This window comes from Felis catus, chromosome C2, assembly GCF_018350175.1.
Source record: "Felis catus isolate Fca126 chromosome C2, F.catus_Fca126_mat1.0, whole genome shotgun sequence".
Classification (NCBI taxonomy): Eukaryota; Metazoa; Chordata; class Mammalia; order Carnivora; family Felidae; genus Felis; species Felis catus.
In genome coordinates this window covers 6,843,555-6,866,100 of record NC_058376.1, presented here as the reverse complement: position 1 = coordinate 6,866,100, position 22,546 = coordinate 6,843,555, and the positions used below count along the sequence as shown (strand labels likewise).

At 51.1% G+C, this 22,546-nt stretch overlaps 1 protein-coding gene across 1 annotated transcript; it reads left to right on the top strand.

Moving 5' to 3' along the window:
- The first annotated feature begins 989 nt into the window (after positions 1-989).
- Positions 990-20,559, top strand: ETS2 (ETS proto-oncogene 2, transcription factor). The gene is made up of 10 exons (XM_023238736.2): positions 990-1,221; positions 5,257-5,328; positions 8,099-8,210; positions 9,535-9,654; positions 10,010-10,210; positions 12,281-12,364; positions 13,284-13,505; positions 14,619-14,882; positions 17,385-17,503; positions 18,245-20,559. Exons 2-10 carry the CDS (start codon positions 5,257-5,259, stop codon positions 18,458-18,460), a joined length of 1,410 nt encoding a protein of 469 aa, XP_023094504.2. The 5' UTR covers positions 990-1,221; the 3' UTR covers positions 18,461-20,559.
- The last annotated feature ends 1,987 nt before the right edge of the window (positions 20,560-22,546 follow it).

Below are 22,546 nucleotides of genomic sequence, written 5' to 3'. Positions count from 1 at the left end.
TGGACTCAAGTATTTCTTTAACCGGCAGTAGCGGTGACGGTTGTGACCGGGATTGGGAGTCAGATAAACTTGAGTTTCAACGTGAATTTCCCATTCATATGTTTTATGGCCCCGCAAGTTATTTCCCCAAGGTTCAGTTGCCTCACACTGTCAAGTGGGGACAACGATGCTTCGGAGGATGGTGAGCACTCACCCGGAGCCACTCAGCCAAGGCTGGTTACCACCCAGGCACCGCTCAACTCTAGGGGGCGCCCCTCACACGATGCCGGAGGCTGGGGGCTCCCCGGAGCAGGGCAGACTCGGCGACCCAGCCAGGGGCCCAGTTCGGACGTGTAGCATCTCGGGCGCATTTTTAGAGACTCTTCGTGACATTATGATGAGAACTCCCGAGGCCGGGAGGAGATCCAGGAATGGGGCCTGAGCGAGTCCCTCACTACCCAAGTGTCGCAGCCCCTCGGTGCCACCACCCCGCTCCTGCCCACTTCCAGAGGCGCGCTTGGTGTGGAGGCCTCGGGACGGGGGGAGGAAACCGGATCCTCCAAGGGGAGGCCCTCCCCCTGACCTCCCCGGGCTCGAGTCCCCGGCCCACCGCGGTCCCAGAACCGCAGGCGAGGGACGCAGCCGGGTGACAGCGGGCGCGGAGCGAGGTCCCAGCCGGAAGGAGCCAGCTCCGCCCCCGCTCCCCTCCCCTCGAGTCCTCACCCCTCCCCTCTTCCCTCCCACTCCTCCGCTCCCCTCCCTCCCCCACCCTCCTCAGTTCTCACCCCACCCCTTTCCTCCCCTCCTCCACCCCTCCTTTCTCCCCCTCCCTCCTCCCCTCTTCCTCCCTCTCCGCCCCTCCCCCCGCCTCCTCCCCTCCCCTCTCTCCTCCTGTCTCCTCCCCTACTCTCTCTTTCCCCCTCCCCCTTGTCCCTCCTCCCCTCCCCTCCCCTCTGTCGTCTTCCCCCCTCCTCCTCCCCCCTCCCTCCTCCCTCCTCCCTCCCGGCTCTGAAGAGCGCGCCGCGAAGGGGACTGGCCGGTTACTTCCTCCGGTGGCGGCACGGAGCGCAGTGCGTCCCCAGCCTCGAGCGCCCTGAGCCGCCCGCCCGCGTCCGGTCAGCGTCCCGGCCCCCGGCCCCGGTGCCCGCGGCTCGGACCCCCGCCCCGTCGCCCTCGCCCGCGTCCGACGCGCACCGCGGAGCCCGGCCCCGAGCCGCCGCCGGCCCTGCCCGAAGCGGCGCGGTAAGAGCGGGGTCCAGGACAGCGCCCTCCGGCGCGGCTTCTCTCCCGGGGCCCCGGACCGCGGGCGGGGGACGCGGGTAGCCCCGAGGTCCGGGTCCCCAGGCGCGGCCGGGCTCGCGGCGGGGCGGCGACTGCTCCCCGGCTTCGGGCTCGCTCCCGGGGCCGCGGCGGCTCGGGGAGGTGGCGGGGGTGGGGCGGCGCGGGGGCCCGGGCAGGGCGCGGGTAGGCCCGGCCGTGACGCTCCGAGCCGGCCGCGAACTTGGGCCGCGGCCCCCGGCGGCCGAGCCGCCGGGCGGGGCGCGCCCGCTGGCTTCACTTGCTTTTGTTTTTAAAAGGAAACGCGGGTCTGGTGGGGGGGCTTCTGCCGGAGGGCGCCCCCGCGGGCCGATTTCGCGGAGGGTGAGGGGGGGGAGTGGGACACAGCGGAGGGTGTCGGGGCGGCCCCGGCGCGCCCGGCTTTGCGGGTGACTTACCCGAGCGCACCGGGCCCGGTGGGATCGCGGGCGCCCGAAACACCTGGCGGCTGCACCCGCCTCCCCCCCCCCCCGCCCCGCGCCCCCGAAAACGTGCCCAGCACCGGCTCACCTGCTCCGCCGCTCCGGGGCCCGATCGGGGGCGGTGGGCGAGGGAGGCGCCCTGGAGGGCGAGCCCCCCGCGGGCGCCCCGGGACTTCTGGATCTGGGCCCTCGGTGCCGGCAGGCGAGCGTGGGAGCCTGTCGGAAACGCGGGTGTGGGTGCGCAGGGCTGCCTTTATTTTCGCGTTCTTAAAGGATTTTGAATGAAAGGTTGCCGTTTGTGCGTGTGTGGGTTGTTTGCTTTGGTTTCGAGCCCAGGAGACTTTTAAGATGTTGGCCTGTATTCGGTTTCGGGGTAAGCTTAAACTGCTAGGTGACGTGCTACTTATTCAGAAAGTAAAGAAGTGAGCAGTCCCCCCTTTGGAGATAGAGGTGATTTATTTTAATTCACCGGTAAGAGATTTTACTTGTCCTGGACAATGGAAGCGCCCGTGCGCCCTCGGCCTGTCCACACCACCTCCAATCAGGGAGATAAATCTCCAAGTTAAGGTTTATTAAAATTCTGAGTAATATCACAGTATAGTTATAGTTAGCGCCATGGGCCCTGCAGGGAAATATTCACTCATTTCTGGGATTAGTCATTCCTCTCTCTCTCTAAATTGATAACTTTCAAAAGAAACGGCAAAACCAGCCTTCAAAAGTAGCCTATGGGTCTGTTTTGCCTTTTGTTTTTCAAATTTACCTCAATACCGACCTGTGCTCTGATCTTGTTCCGGTAAGGGTACTGTCCTTAGGCAAATTCTCTTTGTTTTAAAATTTTATTGTTCTCAGATCTTCCATTTCTGCCTTTTTTTTTTTTCCTTTTTTTGTTCAAAAGCAGCCATCAATAGGGCAACCTGAAAGGGACCTAAATTTGAAATTGATTCAGGTGAAGAAACTTGACCTTAATCAATGCCACCTTAAGAAGCCTTGTGGAGTAAAATAAGCAAACTTAAATTCCATTCGTTATGTGTCTGCCTGAAACCATTGGGGGGACACTTTGATTCTACGTGGTTCTTACAAAACAGATGAAATGCCGGACAACAAAAGAATTCTATTCTGTAGCTAGTAATCAGAGCTTTCTCTGTGGGGATGGTAGGCTGCCTTTTCTCCTGATATTTGTACCCCAAACCAGGCGAGCTCTTTCCATCGCCTTCCATACCAATTCTCCGTCCATCCCTGGAGGCTGGAAAAAAAAAAAAATGTACAATAAAGTCAGCAAGTTGTCTGCAAACGAGACTTAGAAAAAGTGCTTGGCCCAGTGGGCTCGGGAGAGAGAATTGGTAACAGTTAAGGGGTCTTTTCGTTTAGGTCTTCTGTTTGAGGTTGGTTGATTTAATCGACAGGTAACAGCGTTTAGTTTATCCAGATAAATAACATAAAGCTGTGAGTGAAGGAGCATTTCCCGTGGTAAAGAGGAGTGAGCAGGGGCCTGGTCTAATAATATTTGTCTGCTCTCTAGGCTCCGCAGTGATGTGGTGGGAAAGGCCCAGGCCTCATCATTGGGGTTACCCACCCAAGGACTGATCTGGACTGTAGTCGTGCTGTAGCTGTGTGGTCCTGGGCAAGTCATTGGAGGTCTCTGGGCCTCGGTTGCCCTGTAAGATGCAACATCACTGTAAAATGTTACGACATCCGCCTCTCAGAAACGTAGGGAAGATTCAGTGAAGTGGGAATGTGTGGTTCCCCAGCTTGGGCTTGGCCCTTGTGACTAGGATGGTGTCCGTGCAGGGATCATTAGTAGGGAATATTGATTCTTGAGCGCCTGAGCCACTAAGTGGAGATTCTGAGCCCCAGTGGCCACGTTTGATCCCGGACAGTCCTTCCTCTGCTCCCTTCTCCCCCATAGGACTATTAATTTATTGTCTGTGTTTTCCAGCCTCCACTGGCCACCATGATAATTACTCGCACTCTGAGGGTTTTAACAGCCCTCTCCAGTGTCTCTGGCCTGCTCTGTGGCATAGACTTCTCCTCCCACGCTACCTCTCTAGGCCAGGGTGTGTGTGTGTGTGTGTGTGTGTGTGTGTGTGTGTCTGCGTGCGTTCATGCACAGGTGCGTGTCTAGTAGCTGGGAGGTCTGGTTTAGCCATAATGTTGATCATAAGAGGAAACAAAGTACAAACTCAAAGTAGTCACGGGGAAATGTCCTACTCTCCACCTCCAATAAGCCCTATCAATTGCGCAACACTTTAATTACTCAGAGTTCCTGGTTGTAACAGGTGGGAGCACCCCCCGGGGAGATCGTGGGGGGAGGACGATTCGGGGTACCCTGTAAAGCTTCCTATAGACCTTCAGTTCCATAGCCTGTAAGCTGGGGGGCGGGGGCGGGGGTGAGTGAGGCTTGCCTGTTTCTATTATTGGTGCTAACCCAGCTTCTGTGAAAATGAGTTTTAGTTGCTCTGTATGTTTATCTACCACTCTGGTGGCATGATCTTGGTACCTTTCTCGCCTATTAATATAGAACTTACTCCGCCAATTATATGTTAGGGCTCCAAATAAGTTTTCAGCCTACATCACTGTCCCCTTGCAGGCCACGTAAGCAACTATAAATTTTCTAACAGCCACATTAAATATAGGCAAGTAAATGAAGTTAATTTCTATGTTCCAAGTCACTGAATACCTTCAGAATATTATACAAACGTGCCGTCAGTCCACGGTCGTTACTGAGATACTTCACTTTTTTCTACAGAACCTTTGAAATCTTGTGTGTTTGCCGTGCAGAGCTCAGCTCAGCCCATCCCAGCCCCAGGCCAAGCACTTGGCAGTCCACGCAGGGCTGGTGGCTATACCAGTGGTCCGCACAGGTCCACCTGGTAAAGCCCAGACTCTCATCAGAGCCAGTAAGACTGATGCATACCCAGCATTACTCCCCCTGGAAGAAACAAAGCTGAGCTACACACACAGCAGACACGTTTTGAGTGTGTGTAGACAATACTGGAGGGATCCGGGGCTTTGGACTGAAGCAGTGGTTCTGGGAACCTTTTACGTCCTACCTGGGAATGTTCGCTCGTAGCTTAGGCAGGAGAAAGGGCCTCCTAGGCTCCTTCCAGCATGCTGGCCTGGGTCCACCAGGAGCCGCCTGGGTGTGGGAGCAGGGGGCTGGCCCTTAGCTCCCAGGTGGAGCTGACTGCCCCGGGGACATGACCGTAGAAAGCAGCTTACCCCCACCTGTCCTATAGTCCTTGCTCAGCTCCCTGAACCAGGCTCCCTTGGGAGGCCCTGAGCAGCCAGCCAGAAAGTGCCTGGAATCTAAGTGGATTTGGTGGAGAATCAGCATTATTATTTAATTGCTTAAATAGCGTACCCTTTGCGAGAAGGGCCTTTTAAGCAAGAACTGGCCTTCAGTTTTGAATGACCGGTTGTGCTGTAGACGTTGACAGACTCCACCAGAATTAGGGTTGACCTAGCCAGTAAAGACTTCTTAAAAATGTGATGTTTGTTGCCCCTGACTTTATTTCTTTTCCTTTTTTTTTTTTTTAAGATGAATGATTTTGGAATCAAGAACATGGACCAGGTAGCCCCTGTGTCTAACAGTTACAGAGGGACACTCAAGGTGAGTGAGCTAAGTCTTAATTTAAACGTTTTTTAAAAAAAAATATATTGGAAAACTCAATCTCTAGGATCGTAAAACGATGCGCCGGGTCCCAGAAGACTGGCTTTAGCCCCGGCCTTTTAATATACAGGCTGTGCGACTCTGGATTGTTTGCTTAGTCTCTCTGGACCTCAGTTTTCTAGTCTATAAAATGGGTATTCTGATGCTTGTTTCTGCTTGTCTTCCACGCTAGGAAACCATTTAATTTGCAGATGGTGAGGCCTTTGTGGTTTATTTCTGAGACTCCTACCAGCTGAAAAATCCTGAGATTCTCAGTGGGACAGCGCTGGAGAAGCTGTCTCTACTGCGGTTCTGTTCATCTGTGCATTTCCTGGGGTCACGGGCTGGGTTGTTTAAGAACTGACCAGGGAAGGGGCGCCTGGGTGGCTCAGTCGGTTAAGCTGCCGACTTCGGCTCAGGTCGCGATCTCGCGGTCTGTGAGTTCGAGCCCCGCGTCGGGCTCTGTGCTGACGGCTCAGAGCCTGGAGCCTGTTTCAAATTCTGTGTCTCCCTCTCTCTCTGACCTTCCCCTGTTCATGCTCTGTCTCTCTCTGTCTCAAAAATAAATAAACGTTAAAAAAAAATTAAAAAAAAAAAAAAAGAACTGACCAGGGAAGATCGGAGAGGAGGAAGGCCTGCCTCCGCGGGGGGGGGGGGGGGTCCTTCCTTCCGAAGGGTCTGTGCCCATCGGGCTGCTGGCAGCCTGCTGCCACACGGCCACAGAACGGCACGCCTCTCTGCGTAAACCAAAACACAGGTGAAAGATGAAGGAGGCTTTTCCGGTGTCTAAGAGCCAAATTCCATGCAGCTTCTGCCTTCGTTCCTTTGGGGAACATTCTGAAGGAGCAGAAACTGATAATTTCCCGTTTGCTTTCTTCAAACGTGACAGTGAGACCTGATTGTTTTTTTAGCCTTGCACAGTAAACACCTGTAGAAGCAGGGATTTTCCGATTGGCCTCCACCAAGCTTAGTGTTTCGTACGGTGACGGAGCTTCGTCGTGTTGCATGATCGTTTGTGTATCCTTAGGAGGTGATTTAGTCCGGGAGAGTCCCCGACGGCCAAAAATGGGCCCAGGCTTTTCTGGCGTATTAGGAAGGTCAGGAAACTTCCAGCCAGTGAGTTTGCTCGTTTGATTTGGTCAGATGTTTTCCACGTGGCAGAGGCTGTATAAGAAATCGTGGTGTTAGGTTTGAAACCACACCCCTAGAGAAGAAAATTCTTCCAGACGCTAAAAGAACCTGATGATGCTCATGTGATCTCTGGGTTCGGAGAAGAAACGTCGTTGCTGACCTTGATGTGTTGGTACACTCAGTGGGAATTTGTATTGTCTTTTGGCTTCCTGACTTTAAAAAAGGAACTTCCAGCCAGGAAAGGAAAGGCATTTCTTGGTCACCTGGGGAAATGTTACTGGGAATTAAAAAAAAAAAAAAAAAAAAAATTAATTGGCTATTTCACTGAAATTGGTCCTGTGGTATAGTTTATAAATCCAGATGAGGATTTCGAACTTACTTGATTGTTTATGCCCTTAGGTTTCTGGCAGTCAGACATTAGAGTCTCGGGTTTTGGGGGGCTGGGCTCCCATAATGTTGGGACATCGCTGTGTTGAGTGTTTTAGGCTGCGGTCCAACTTCTGCCTGCCCTCTTACGTAATGCGTCATTCACTGTTCCGCATTTCTAGAAAGAAAGCACACAAACCGATTTTATTTGTAAATGTGTTGCACATTTTTTAAATTGATGACTCAACAGATGGTTCATTGTATTACACATAACACGGGATTTCCAGTGTATGTTGGAAAAACATAACCATCTTTTACATTGTTACTCAGCAAGTCAGGCAGTGATGAATCAAGACTTTATCTGTTACTTATAAACAAGTCTTCCATTAAAGGCTACTTTCATAACTGTTAGATGAAATTATCTTAGATCGACACAGTGTGGGGTTTATCTTTCTCTGTGTCGCCATTCTCTTTTTCCCCTAAGCTATAGATAGTTGAACTTGAAACCTTTTTCCTTTGGAAATCTTTCTCCTTAGTAGATGATGTGGGGTAGAGGTCTTTTCAACACCTTAACTTTTATAAAAGTAAACCTTAAGGTGTTTTTTTCATATCTATTACTATTTTCTGGACCATTGGAGTTGATGAGTGAAAAAAAAAAAACTAGTTTCAATTAAAGTGTTTCATGGTTAAACATAAAGATAACTGCTTCCATAAATAAAGTAATTTATTTCACTGTTTGCTTCTCAGTTTTCATTCAGTCATTCGTCTTCCCTTTAACGGCAATGAGCTAAAACTGCCCGACTGAGGGTAGTTTTTGCTTTTGTGCCCAGTCTGACTGAATTTCCCTCTGATGTAGTGGAGGGACCAGGTGTTTGGACCAGGTGGGTCTCTTAGTCCCGTCTGGTCCTGTTCTTCCAAAGTTCCATTATTTTTAGGTTTGTTTACTTCGTTTCTTCGTTGAAGTTAATTATTAAGCCATTAAAAATAAATTCCTGGGTTATCCTGACTCTGCGAGGTCAATGAAATGATCCCGAGTCAAATGGAACCCTCCCCATCACTTTGACTGTCTCGTAAGTCTGGTCTGAGAGCGCTCAGTGGTCTGGTCCATTGGTGGCTTCATAATTGCCAGTTTCGTCAGGCTATGTCGGGACGATTACCCATGGACCACTTTTAAAACAGGTAATTAGATGGGTTGAAATATTAATTTCCGTTTTCTTTTCCATCTGTTTCCCAGCGCCAGCCAGCTTTGGACACCTTCGATGGGTCCCTGTTTGCTGTTTTCCCCTCCCTAAATGAAGAGCAGACACTCCAGGAAGTGCCCACAGGCTTGGATTCAATTTCTCATGGTAATTTGCTACTCAGACTTGACAAAGTGTGCCTGGTTTCCTCCCCTAGTTCGGTTACTAAAGAGGCGACCATTTGTAAGTGGCCACGGTTGGTGTCTTCAGTCTTTGGCATGCAAAGTCGGTGACTCTGGACCTGGGAGAAGACAGTTTTCTCGCTATGAACATGCTGGCTCTGGTGTCTTCCACTGCCAGGTGCCCCCCAGCCAGAGCAAATGCCTTGCTGGGACCAACCTGTAGGGGAGCCCCTGAGATTTCCACTGGGATGTTTGCAACACTGTAGCCAGCCTGGGTCCGGTCTCCCAGGCGCACCTGCAAAGCCGATGATTAAAATGCACCCCAGCTTCTCTGTCTGGGGTCTCCTCATTAGTTAGATCATCCACCCCACCCCGGAGTCTTGGGGCAACGAATGACAATTGCTAATATCCGCCCGCCCGTATGTATTTATTTCTGTCGTTCTTAGTGTCATGGCTTATTGTTTTTAAAGGGACAGCAGTCAGATAATGCCTGTACAATTACTGGGATAGGGTTATTCGTTGGAAACATTCCAGAGATTACTTTGTCATACGAAGTAGGTGCTGGAAAATACAGCCCAGAAAACTAATTAAAACACAGATGCCTGCATAAGTATACCATCATGCGGTCGTTTATCATTCATGAAATTGCTGAGGGAACCTGGAGAAGATTGGTTTTCAATAAAAATTGCAGGTGCGCTGACGTGACGGGGGCTAAATGCTGTGTGTTCGCATTACACCAGAAGGCCCTTTGCCTGCTGCTTATTTGAATGGAGGTAGCTTCAGATTGTACATTTACAGGGGCACCTGGGTGGCCCAGTCGGTTAAGCGTCCCACTTCGGCTCAGGTCATGATCTCACAGCTCGTGAGTTCGAGCCCCACGTCGGGCTCTGTCTCTGTCTCCTTCAAAAATGAATAAACATTTAAAAAAAAATTCTCTTAAATGGCAAATTACACATTTACCGTCCCGTAAAACCTTTGACCGAAACCACCTACTGTCTTTCATTGTTTAAAAATTTTAAAAGAGATTTAGATAGGAATTTCACCTAAGGATAATGGCAAAATAATTTGCAAAATAAAATAAAACTTGCATTTTATTTTCATAAGTGTAGCTGTGAGATGTAGGATATTTTCTGAATTTCTACCCCTCCCTGCCCAAATTTTTGATAATATTTATACTCTCTTGAGGAATTACGTCAAGGTTTGAGATCAAAATTGTTCTTTCCTGAAAACTTAACAAGATTTCTCCCCTGAATTCAGTATCTGGTCGTGCCAGCTTCCAGTCCTCATGTCCCCATGGGGTTTCTTTCTAGATGCATCCAGCTGTGAGTTACCTCTGTTAACGCCGTGCAGCAAGGCCGTGATGAGTCAAGCCTTAAAAGCTACCTTCAGTGGCTTCAAGAAGGAGCAGCACCGTCTTGGCATCCCAAAGAGTAAGGGCCACTCTTTCCAGTAGTTTCTCTGAGTCTGGGTTGTACTGGAAGAACGAATCTGACCGTCGTTGCCTGGGATTGCTTGGGATGACGGCTGGTTCTTCCCCAAGCAGCTTGCAGGGTGGCGGGGGTGTGCATAACCCGAGCCAGCGATGGTTTCAAACCCCTCAACCGGCCGACCAGTCAGTCCGGCACCGTTGTTACTGTCTTAGAGTTTACTGGGTGTCTTTCCCCTCTGCCCGGTCTCTGGTACACCTCTGGACTTTGCGGGCAGATCAGGAACGACGCTGTTCTCACTGCCTCCCTCCCGTTTTCTCCCTGTGTGTGTCTGTCTGTCCTTCCCTCCCCCGGACAGACCCCTGGCTGTGGACCGAGCAGCAAGTATGCCAGTGGCTCCTCTGGGCCACCAGTGAGTTCAGCCTGGTCAACGTCAATCTCCAGAGGTTCGGCATGAATGGCCACGTGTTATGCAACCTGGGCAAGGAGCGTTTTCTGGAGCTGGCACCTGACTTTGTGGGCGACATTCTCTGGGAGCATCTGGAGCAGATGATCAAAGGTACCCGCTGGGGGGCCTGGCTCCTGCTCGCCGAGGAGAGCCGTGGCAGGGAAGAGGGATGGAAGGGGGAGCGGTGCTCTGTAATCGTATGGTTGGGGTTCCGAATTACGTAAAGTGCCTGAAAATGCCACCGGAGTGAGTCAGATGTGTGGCCGTGATTAGAGGGTTTTTAATCCACTGAAGTGTGTGTGTGTGTGTGTGTGTGTGTGTGTGTGTGTGTGGAATGGAGCATAGCCACGAGGCAGTGACCTGAGTCACTAACTCGTTGACCGTGGTCAGATGGCATGTGTCAGAGGAGTGCGTGTTGGCTCAGATATGGAGGCCAGCAGAATTCCCAGGTGCTGGGGTGCATCTTAGAGAACCCGAAGGAGCAAGTTGCCCTGAGTGAAAGGGAGCTTTTATTCAGACACTCCATGCATTTTACAGTAAGTTTTCCTAAGACCCAATGGAATGCAACAGCGAGAATTTCCTCTGGTTTTATCTATTTAAACAAATGCAGAAGTGATTGATATATGTTTACACGCCGACATGTTCTGCAGAAACTGGCCATTGGATAAAAAGAACTCTCATCAGATAGAAAGTCTTTAATTTTTTTTTTTAATGTTTATTTTTGAGAGAGAGAGAGGCAGAGCGTGAGCAAGGGAGGGGCAGAGAGGCAGGGACACACAGAATCCGAAGCAGGCTCCGGGCTCCGAGCTGTTAGCACAGACCTCGACGTAGGGCTCGAACTTGTGAACTGTGAGATCATGACCCGAATCGAAGTCGGACGCTTAACCGGCTGAGCCACCCAGACGCCCCCAGAAAGTCTTGATTTAGACCTTATAAGAGTGTTGGCAGCAATGTTAACAACACATCTAGTTAAAAAGAAAAAAAAAATTATAGGAAAGGATCAAGTTATAAATATAAGAAAATCAGTTCATTGGTAGAGTTCAGAGAAATAGTCCTCATTCACTTGATTTTAAACCCTGTGTTTCAACACCTTTTACAGACCCAGCATCTTTGAAAGACCTTAGGTTTCAGCCACCATTTCTTTTAGGCTGTGGCTTCTGGGGGCCAGGGAAGCTTATTTGTGAAGACCCCCACATCCTTCCTGAACTTGGACAAGTCTGATTTGACGAGTTTCTGGTGAATCTGCTCACTGGCGGGTTGGGCCTGTCTGACCATCACTCAGGGTGTGAGTGTGTGCGGGCCTGGATTTGTGGGTGTGTGTGGTTCAGTGTGTTTGTAGGGAGTAAGCACACACAGGGAATGCTAATAACCTTTTCCTTTTCAAAGTTCCCAGCCCCTGGGACAGATGGAACTTCATAAATATCTAACTACCTCTTGACGGCAGGGGTGAATTAAATTCACGGTCTAGATATTTGAAATGATGCAGTAGAACATTTAGCTTGGCCAGTGACAGCGTTCATGGCGGAAAACTCACTCTAGTTATTAGAAAATGTGTTGATGGGGCGCCTGGGTGGCACAGTCGGTTAAGCGGCCGACCTCAGCCAGGTCACGATCTCGCGGTCCGTGAGTTCGAGCCCCGCGTCGGGCTCTGGGCTGATGGCTCAGAGCCTGGAGCCTGTTTCCGATTCTGTGTCTTCCTCTCTCTCCGCCCCTCCCCCATTCATGCTCTGTCTCTCTCTGTCCCAAAAATAAATAAACGTTGAAAAAAAAAAAAAATTAGAAAATGTGTTGCTGTCTCTGGTTTTTTAAAAAGACCAAATGACGCTGATTACCGTCTGATTAAATGTGGAGCATAGGGGCGCCTGGGTGGCTCAGTAGGCTGAGCCTCCGACTTCGGCTCAGGTCATGATCTCGCGGTTTATGAGTTCAAGTCCCGCATTGGGCTGTCTGCTGTCAGCACAGAGCCCCCGTCAGATCCTGTTCCCCTCTCTCACTGCCCCTCCCCCGCTCACACTCTCTGTCTCTCTCAAAAATAAATTAAAAAAAATCTTTAAAAAAATTTTTAAAAACCGTGAAGTGTAAACGCATTGCGATATTCTAAAATAACCGTACGATAGTAATTTGGGAATAAATGTTTTAACCTTGATCTGCAGTCCTATGCCTCCTGTATCTGTTTTTCAGAAAACCAAGAAAAGACAGACGATCAGTATGAAGAAAATTCACACCTCAACTCCGTTCCTCATTGGATTAATAGCAATTCACTAGGTCAGTCCAATCGATTCTTGCCCTGAAGACCTTGGTTTCAAGCTTTTCCATTAAATTTGGACTCCCTGGCGCAAAGTCTTGGGCTGCACTGTCCCCATGTGGTGACGACACGTGGCTCTTGATGCGTGGCTGGTCCACGTTGAGACTTGTGGTAAATAACACACATCTGCAACGATAATTGGTACTGTTGAGTCAGATAAAAGGTTAAAATTAATTTCACCTGTTTATTTTCAGTTTGCTGTTGCGGCTACTGGAAAATCTAACGTTGCCTGAGTGCCTGGCATGAACTTTGCCTGGCCAGTGCCGTCTAAGGCAGTCCGTAGAGCCCAGGGGCAGAGCGAAGGGGGCTGACGGTTGTAGTCAGAGCTGGTGCAATCAGTAAGAGGTGACAGGCACGGGAAGCATGTAGAAAGCAATTCTAGATTTGCTCTGAACTTTGGAGTTCAAAGAAGTGTCCTGGAATTCGAGTCTTCCCTTCTGGTCACTGACACTGATGAGTGTGGATCACAGATGGTCCCCCCACCAGCCCCCCCCCCCCCCCAGCCAGCAGAGGGAGGGGATGTTCCCTTGCAAGGCACACGCTGGGTGACAAATCACTTACTCCCTCCGAGCCTTAGAAACTGAAAGAGCCAGTGACCTCTGCCATCCCGAGGCAGGATGAAAGCATTTGATAAACCAGAGCCGTAGAAATGCTGACATCGAGGCACCGCATCTCGGTCCGGGGAATTTTGGAAAAGGGCTCCCTGGCTTCAGAAGAGCTGTTGCCGAAGCCCACGTCCCCCCCCCCCCCCCCAGGGTTTCGTGGAGGGTGAGAGCGCGCAGAACGGGTTGTGTTTGGTTCGGTTCGAGGGCACAGAGGGTCTCTGATGACCACGTTGCTCCTGCCTAACAACTCTGCGGTCCGATCATTGTGTCCCAGGCTTTGGCGTGGAGCAGGCAGCGTATGGTGTGCAGACACAGAATTACCCCAAAGGCGGCCTCCTGGACGTGTGTGCATCATCCTCAGCACCCAGCGCACTCGGTTCTGAGCAGGACTTTCAGATGCTCCCCAAGTCTCGACTCAACACCGTCAGCGTCAGTTACTGCCCCGTCAGTCAGGACTTCCCAGGCGGCAGCTTGAACCTTCTTGCTGGCGGTTCTGGTAAGTCGGGGCCCCAGGCTTGATTCAGACAGTCGCACAGTGAGGGGAGCTTCTCACGCAGCTCGGCCTGGATTCAGCCTTTGGAGGAGGGCACGGGTCCCCTCTGTGTCCCAAGTGCTGTGGGGCACTGTTGCAGGGGACAGATGGGCTCCGCAAACATCGACTCCTGCTATGTTTCACGCTCTGAGCCGGGCACCGCGGGTATTGAGCAAACAAGGCATGGTCTCTGCTCTCGCAGCTGGATTCCTCCACTCAGTGGGCTATTTTGGGAGAAAACGTAGGAATGTGACATTCCTGCATGTGGGAGAAAACGTAGGAATATGACAGATTTCTTTTTATGGAGGTGCACACGTACAACGCACACATCTCGGCTTGTACTGCCGGCTGACTGTTTACATATATGCCCCTGAGTAAGTAACAGCCACCCAGATGGAGATAGAGAAGCTTCCAGCCTCCCAGAAGACCCCGTCACGTGCCTTCCATCGGTAGCGTCCACACAGCAAGAGGAAACCATTGTCTTGACTGCTGTCATCATAGATTAGATTTTCCTGCCCATGAACTTGATATAAGTGGAATCCTAGCGCTCTGTTTTCTTGTGCCTTTTGTTCCTCGTCGTGTCTGAGACCCATGCATGTGGTTGGATGTGGCAGACAGTTGTCCTTTTCTTTTCTTTCTTTTTTTTTTTGTTTTAAGAGTGAGTGGGGGAGGGGCAGAGAGAGAGGGAGACCCAGAATCCGAAGCGGGCTCCAGGCTCCGAGCCGTCAGCACAGAGCCCGACGTGGCGCTCGAACCCACGAACTGGGAGATCGTGACCTGAGCCGAAGTTGGGGGCTTAACAGGCGCCCCCGGTTGTCCTTTTCGTTGCTGTGTAATACTCCATCCTGCAGAGCTGCGCTTGGTTCAGCCATGCTGCTGCTGGGTGCTGAGGTTGTATGGCACGTTAGTCATCAGGACCGAGTGCCTCGTGGAGGAGCTTTGTGAGCAGTCCCCAGGGGGGTTGGTGTCCGTGCTGCTGCAAAGCCCCAGACCAGCCTGAGGTCCCTCGCGGCTCGGTAACACCAGACGGTCCCCCGCCCCGAGGAGTCAGCGTCCGTGCCCGGTTGTCTTTGCCAGGAAAGCCCCGGGACCGTGACTCCCCCGAGAACGGCACGGACAGCTTCGAGAGCTCGGACTCGCTGCTGGAGTCCTGGAACAGCCAGTCGTCGCTGCTGGACGTGCAGCGAGTGCCTTCCTTCGAGAGCTTCGAGGATGACTGCAGCCAGTCCCTGTGCCTCAACAAGCCGACCATGTCCTTCAAGGACTACATCCAGGAGCGGAGCGACCCGGTGGAGCAGGGCAAACCAGTCATACCTGCGGCGGTGCTGGCCGGCTTCACAGGTGAGCGCATCGCCCGGGTCTCCCCGTCACCTCCCCGGGCCCCGCCCGGCCGCAGCGCCGCATTATTTATCCAGGGTGTTTCTGGTTGGAGCACATTGTATTCACACCCCGCGTTGCCTGCGTGGCCGTCATCCCGAATCGGGCCGCATCCCTGATTTCTAAAACGGCCAACGTTGCAGGGATTTTCGCACACCCAGCTCGGTGGCGGGGATGCGCTTCCAGGGGCGGCTCCGTCCCCTGGGGTGTGCAGGGCCGGCCTGCAGGGGAGACGGCTGGGGCGCACGCATGGGGCCTGCGGAGGCCTTAGCTCTGACTCACCCCCTCCAGGAATTCCAAAGAACGTCAGCCAGCCCAGGGAGGGACAGGAGCCCGCCTACAATAACACGGGGGCTGTTTACCTTTTCGTGTTTCTAAAATCCATCTTATTTTTAAGATTTGGGCGAGAGCTATTTTAGGCAACGGATAAATATTAAGGCTGTTTCTGGAAGCAGATATTTCCAGTGCTTGAGCAAAATTACCAAGATTTTTTTTTTTTTCATTGCTTCATAGGTCCTTAAATGTGTGTGGGTGTTTTTGTTTTTTTTTTTCATATTTTGACCATATGGAGCCACTGGATTAAAAAAAATACCTATGGAAAAACAACTCACAGGTTAAAGTAACAATACAGAGAGATCCTTTTTTTTTTTTTTTTCTTTCTGTCGTCCCAAACGTCCACAGAAATGGGCTTGATGAGAAAATAAACAGCCATGGTGGTCTTCATTTAAAAAAAATTTTTTTTTCAACGTTTATTTATTTGTGGGACAGAGAGAGACAGAGCATGAATGGGGGAGGGTCAGAGAGAGGGAGACACAGAATCGGAAACAGGCTCCAGGCTCTGAGCCATCAGCCCAGAGCCCGACGCGGGGCTCGAACTCACAGACCGCGAGATCGTGACCTGGCTGAAGTCGGACGCTTAACCGACTGCGCCACCCAGGCGCGCCCCATCTTCATTTTAAGATTCGTTACCATTTGCCAACTGTCAGCTCTTTGTGGCTAACTAGGCACGAATAGGGTTGGCGATCCTTGGGACAGCCCAGCGCAGGTGAGGGCAGTAACCTGCTTTACAGTTGGGGCAGTCGGCTCAGAAGTAGACAGCTTTCCGGGCACATAGGTAACCTGGTTGTGTCTGCTTCCAGAACTCCTGCCCTTTGTGTTTTCTAGCCTTATTGATGATGGCCATGGGGTCTGGAGGAACAGCTCTTTGATGGGTGTGTGATTCAGGGCAAGACACCTGGCATCTGAGCGCACCTCCTCTTTAAAACAATGTTACAAGGGGTGCCTGGGCGGCTCAGTCAGTTAAGCCTCTGACTTTGGCTCAGGTCATGATCTCACGGTTCGTGGGTTTGAGCCCCACGTCGATCTCGGTGCTGACAGCTCAGAGCCTGGAGCCTGCTTCGGATTCTGTGTCTCCCTCCCTCTCTGCCCCTCTCCCGCTCATGCTTTTGCTCTCACTCTCAAAAATGAATTAAAAAAAAAAAAAACACATTAAAAATAAATAAATAAAAGAGTGTTACAGGGCGCCTGGGTGGCTCAGTCGGTTAAGCATCCACCTCTCGGTTTCGGCTCAGGTCATGATCTCATGGTTCGTGAGTTCGAGCCCCGTGTCAGGCTCTGTGCTGACAGTGCGGAGCCTGCAGATTGTCTTTCTCCTTCCCTACTCACTCTGTCTGTCTGTCTCTCAAAATAAGTAAACTTTAAAAAAATAAATAAAATACAGTGATAACCCTCTTCACAAGGTGGGGGTTCTAAATATTACCCAGGAAAGGTATATGAAAAGCAAAGCATCCCTCACCAGAGGTGGTGAAACAATGGATACAACCCCAGATGCCCAACTCACTGTTGAGTAAACTGAGTCCTGGATTAAGCAATTTACCCACCCTCATTCAAGTCAGGAAGGTGCAGCGTAGGATTCCTTGAATGGCGTGCCTCATTCTGTGGGGAAACACTCCCTTCAGCCACCCCCGCCCCTGTCCTGCTGGGTGGCTCTAGAAATAAACCCTGAAACTTATTACATAAGGAACAATTAAACAGGATGAGGAATCTTTTTTAAAAGATTTTAAGGCATCTCTGCACCCACCGTGGGGCTCGAACTCACAACCCCGAGGTCAAGAGTCGCACGCTCCCCCGACCGAGCCAGCCGGGCGCCCTCGAGCTGAGGAATTTTCATGTCTAGAGTCGGTGGCCCTGAGTTTTTTTTCCAGAAGACCAAACTCGGCGATCCGTAAGGGCCCAGTGACCCCTTGTTTCTGGAGTGGGAGGCGGGGAGGAAGAAGCCCTATTCGGTCTCTAGCCTGGTGCCGTTGAAGTGTCACCACCCTTGAACCGGCTCGTCATGTTGGCCCCCTGTCCGGAGGTGGGTCTCACATGGCTCGGGCAGCTGAGGTCACTAGGAGGACGAAAGCCTTGCCCAACTGTAAATCTGTAAAAACGTGTAACCCGCCCCTTCCCCCCCCCCCCCCCCAGGAAGCGGACCTATTCAGCTGTGGCAGTTCCTCCTGGAGTTACTCTCGGACAAGTCCTGCCAGCCGTTCATCAGCTGGACCGGGGACGGATGGGAGTTCAAGCTCGCTGACCCCGATGAGGTACGGCCAGGGCTCGGGAAGTCCATCTCTGGGCTCAGAACCCTGATTTCCTCACCTTAGGCCCAGCTGGGCACACGGCAGCGTCCACGGCTACTAACGAGAGCGGCTCTAGTGTCCCGTGGGCGTGCATGTGGGCACCGGGCAGGCTTCTCCGTCTTGCTCTCTCCTCTGATATAGAGGCACAAGCGGCAAACTGAGGGTCTCTCCCGACCACCCGCAAATGCCGTGGGGAGTTTGCCTTTTCCCCCCCGCAGCCCCGTGCTGGTCCTCGGGGCTTCTCCTCTGCAGGAGGAGGCCGGGGGCAGATCCGAGACCCTCCCCTGCGGGCCTTAGAGAGGCCCGTGATCTCTGGCAGCAGGAAGGTGCAAAGAAGCGCCGAGGAATGCATACCGTCCCGTGGCTCAGAACCACACCCGGCAGCTGTTGGCTGGGGTGCCTGGAATAGGAGCCCAGGGGGGAGGGGGGTGGCACAGCGTTTCCCTTGCGTCGGGGCCGCCTGACCGTGAACCATCGGCTTCAGGCCGCAGGAGGCGGCGCGGCGGGTGGGGGCCCCTCCCTCCGTCCTCAGAGACACGGTGCCCCGGCAGGTGCCCTGAAACAGAGCACACACCCCCAGGGCTCGTGAGGGCCGGCCCGGTTCTCTCCGGGTAAGCGGGCACGACCACCCTCATCGGGGGAGAAGGTCCCCCCGCTTTTTCTTTACCTGCCCAGTTGAAGTCTCTCCCTCCGTGTCCGCCGCAGGTGGCCCGCCGGTGGGGGAAGAGGAAAAACAAGCCCAAGATGAACTACGAGAAGCTGAGCCGCGGTTTGCGCTACTACTACGACAAGAACATCATCCACAAGACGTCGGGCAAGCGCTACGTGTACCGCTTCGTGTGCGACCTGCAGCACCTGCTGGGGTTCACCCCCGAGGAACTGCACGCCATCCTGGGCGTCCAGCCCGACACGGAGGACTGAGGCCCGCGGGGCCCCGACCGGAGCTGGCCCCGCCCGCGTGGGCCCCCCCCACCCCCCACCCCGAGGACCCTGACAGGTGGCGTTGATCGCGTCCCGGAGAGTCGCCACGGAGCAGTGGCCTTGTTCCCTCCGAAACCGCGGGTTTTCCGCCACCAGGAAGCACGGTTTCTCGCTCGGAGAGCCTGCCGACTTGGAACACGCTGCTGATGACGCTCTTAACGTTAGAACGGCCGAGAAAGAAGCACTGGGAAGCCGCCCTGGCCGCCCCCCCATCCCCGAGCAGGCTGTGTGACCGGAACGTCCGGGCTCTCGGAGAATCTCAAAGGAGCGAGCCTGTCTGGGGCACGCGCATTTTGGGTTTTTTTTATTTTTGTTTGTTTGTTTCTCGTAAGTTTCTTTCCGCCTCTGGCAGCCGGGAATCACAAAGGTAGGGGTGTTCGGTTCAGAGAGGCGGAGGGGCGGTGCAGGGAGACTGTGGTGCCGTTTCAGGAGTCAGGTTTGTATAGATGACTGTAATCTCCTCGTTGCTGTCTGAATCCTCTAATGGTCCTATTTAACAAAAACTGTACATTGTAATTTAAAATAATTCCGTCAGCGTACGTGGAGCGGGAACGCAGAGCCCGTGCGGCCTTCTGCAAACGTCGCGTCTGCCCGGCCAGACGCAGAAGTTGTAAAGCCGTGTGTTACTTACATTCAATATGCCTACAGGTGTAAGTTCTGAGAGGGCCAGTCCCTTGTTTTTGTTTTGTTTTGCCCGGATTATCATCCGGCAAGGACTTTGTACATTTGGGAATTTTTATAAAAACACGTAATGTTATTATCTGGAGGCACACGTAGCCTCCGCTTTCTCCTTAATTGTAACGTAAAAGCTATAGAGCAGTATTTTTCTTGACGAATGGCATATGTTTTCCATTTCTGTGCATGCCTTTAAACCAGTTGATACGCAAACCGTCTTTTATTTTTTAGTTCGACCGGGTTTCCCCGACGACTAACGTCCCCTGACCAGCCATTCCCTTCCCGTGGTCCACCTCCGCGCCCCAAATTATTCTGTATGATTAAAATAAGAATGCTATTTTTGGAAATATGTGGCTCCTTTTCAGAGATCAGGAAGGATTTATGTAGCAGCTATTTTTACTGCAGAAGTAATTCACTGGAAAAAAATGCAATTTGTAAGAAAGCTTTATTTTTATCTGCACTCCATGTAAAGTTAAACGTATTGCACAGAGCTGAAGGTTGGGGCCGGTGGGGGGAGGGGAGGGGGACCTTCACGAAGTCCGTTGGTCATGAACGAAACTCGAATTTTTTCCCTGGCCTGGCTCACCTGTCGGGTCGTGGGCTGTCTGGACACGCACGATGCTGTTCCTTTCTGCTCGGTGCCCGCAGCGGCACGGGTCTTTGTTCCTATTCTTGTGGAAGCTGAATGCCCAGAGGCAAAGAGAGGGCACAGAAAACGGGAGAGAGAATCCTTTGGAGGGGTCGACTTGCAGAAATGTTTTGCGCCCGACGGGAGACTCCCGTGGTTGTTTCGAAGGAGCGCCTGGGTCCGCGTGCAGTCAGGACGCTTGTAAATGATCGAGTCGACCTGGTTTCGGAGCCTCACCGACTTCACTCGCAATGTGAGAGGCCACTCAGAGGAGTGGCTGATGTCCCCGGAGAGGAGTCCATCTATGTATTGAGACCACGAAACTGGGTGCGGGGGGCAGCTGGGAACAGCAACACCAGAGCTGGGGACTCTGTCTCAGGACCTACCCGAGACCGTTTCCAGTGTCTTTAAGCACAGGATGTTTTTCTCAAGCGGGACATGTTTATCACTCAGACATCTGTTTATAACATCAACAGACATGTGACCGGGAATGTCTTTCTGCCAAAGGGGATCTTAGCCCTTGGCTCATTTTAAATGGGGTTGAACCACATGAAATTGCCAATATTGGACTTTTTTAGAAACTTACAAAGTTGGCAGTGTCATGTGGTTCAACCTAAGTTACAGAAACCAAAGTCCATCATAAACCTTTGGTGTGGTCATGCACAGAACTGAAGTATAAAGATTTTGTAATCTGGCCTTTTCTCTTGCAAATAATAAAGTATTTTGTTTATATATACGCCTCCTGGTAAGGGTCCTCATTCTTCCCACCCCGACAGGGGATGAGGGGAGGTGGTATGATATTGACCTCTGATCCATTGTCCTCTCAGCAGCTTTCTGTCTATTGAGAGTCACAAGTCCATTTAACCGATTTGACACACAGGTCACCTAGTAAATCATGACCAAATCGCAGCCACCTGTGAGCTCTTCCTGACGGAATCCCGAGAAAGTGCTTACAGAAAAAAAAAAAAATTCTTTTAAGAAGGGGTTAGAAAGGAAAGACACAGGTGTCTTGTCTTTGCCAAGGGGTCGGCAGAGGGAACACAGGGGATGGTAGGATGTTGATGTGAGGAACATAAGAACTTCAGTCTCAAAAACTTTCTCCAGGGTGCCTGACATTGCTGAGCTGACTGAGGTCGGGGTGATGATCCCGGGACACCTGTTCTCAAACACACTTCAGAATTAGGATAGAGCACCTGGGTGGCTCAGTCTGTTAAGTATCTCACTCTTGATTGTGGCTCAGGTCATGATCTCATGGGTTTGTGAGATCGAACCCAGTGTGCTGACAGCACGGAGCCTACTTGGTATTTTCTCTCTCTCTCTCTCTCTCTCTCAATAAGCTAAAAACACAAGTTAGGATGCCAACAAAGAGGTGGGTTATAATCAGTGATGTGCTGGATCCCGCTCACCACAGGCTAGAGAGAGAGCAGGTCCCTTCCCAACTTCGCATCAATGACATATTGGCACCTTGAAAGTGGTCGTGATGAGAGCATTTATACCATGGAAATCAGCGGACACTATAAATCAGGGCTCCCTTCAAGGCCCCTCAGGGAGCTGGTTGTTAAACATTTACCAAAACACCACTGGCATCGGTGTTCACCATATTAGTAATTAGGACAAATTTTGCAATGCAATTCCTTTTTAAAATAACATTGTTATGAAAAATAACTTTTCCAAAAAAACAAAGGGAGCATTGTTTTACATGTTTCCAAATTTCTCTGATGTCTGGTTGAAAAGAGAGCTGGGTTCTTATATTTTCTTCTGCATTTTGTCTCTTGCAATATATTTTGGAGGAAATCAGGTCTCACACAGATACGTAATTGGAACAGAGGAGTATTTGGGAGATGTTTAGGATAATTGTGTGTATTTTATACTAAACCTAACCTGGCAAATGAAAGTTATTTAAAGGTTCACTGCAGTTGGAATATGAAACCATACCAATAAACTTTCCTGTGATTACAGTAAATTCCATTGGTCTGTCTTGCACTTTGAGTGGATCATTTACCCAGGGGTGATTTTGTAACATCACGCATTAGTCATTTGGAAAATATTGCTTCAAAATGTTGACACATTTCAATGTCTAATATCAAACAATCACATTAATTACCACCATCACCAATTTCACCAGGAAAGTACTGAGCATCTATCAAGCTCACAGTGGCAATGTAAATTTTCAGAAATTCAGATTTTCACTTGAAAGTTCAATTTTTATCATTGGCAACAAATAGTCTTAAGTTTCTTTGAAATGACAGACTCATTTCATTTGCTTGTGAGGAAATACCTGTCAGATACCCAAGTCTGAATAAACATAACTTGTCAGTTGTTCTTGCAGGTAAAAATGGCGTCCATGGATAAAGTGGTTAGTTTAGCTTGCAACTCACACAAATGCATGATGCATTTCCCGGGACAACCAATCTACCTTAGCATGCAGCAGTTCTTCGTGTGTACTGTTACCCAGAAGTTAAAAACGTGTATTCACTCGTTAATAAAATTACTTTTTACTCCTTTATCAAGGACATTTTTAAATGGAACTGGTATTTTTTTTTTCCCTACCAGTACATGGTGGTGAAGAATGCAGTGATGGCTGGGACAGTTAATGCTAAGGCCCCAGCAATTTTACACACCTTTGCCTTTGCAAAGTATCTGAAAGGGTGTCAGAGCCCCACAGATATCTGTGGACCTCACTTTGAGAAATGTTCTGGAAAGCAGAGCAGCTCACCCAGAAC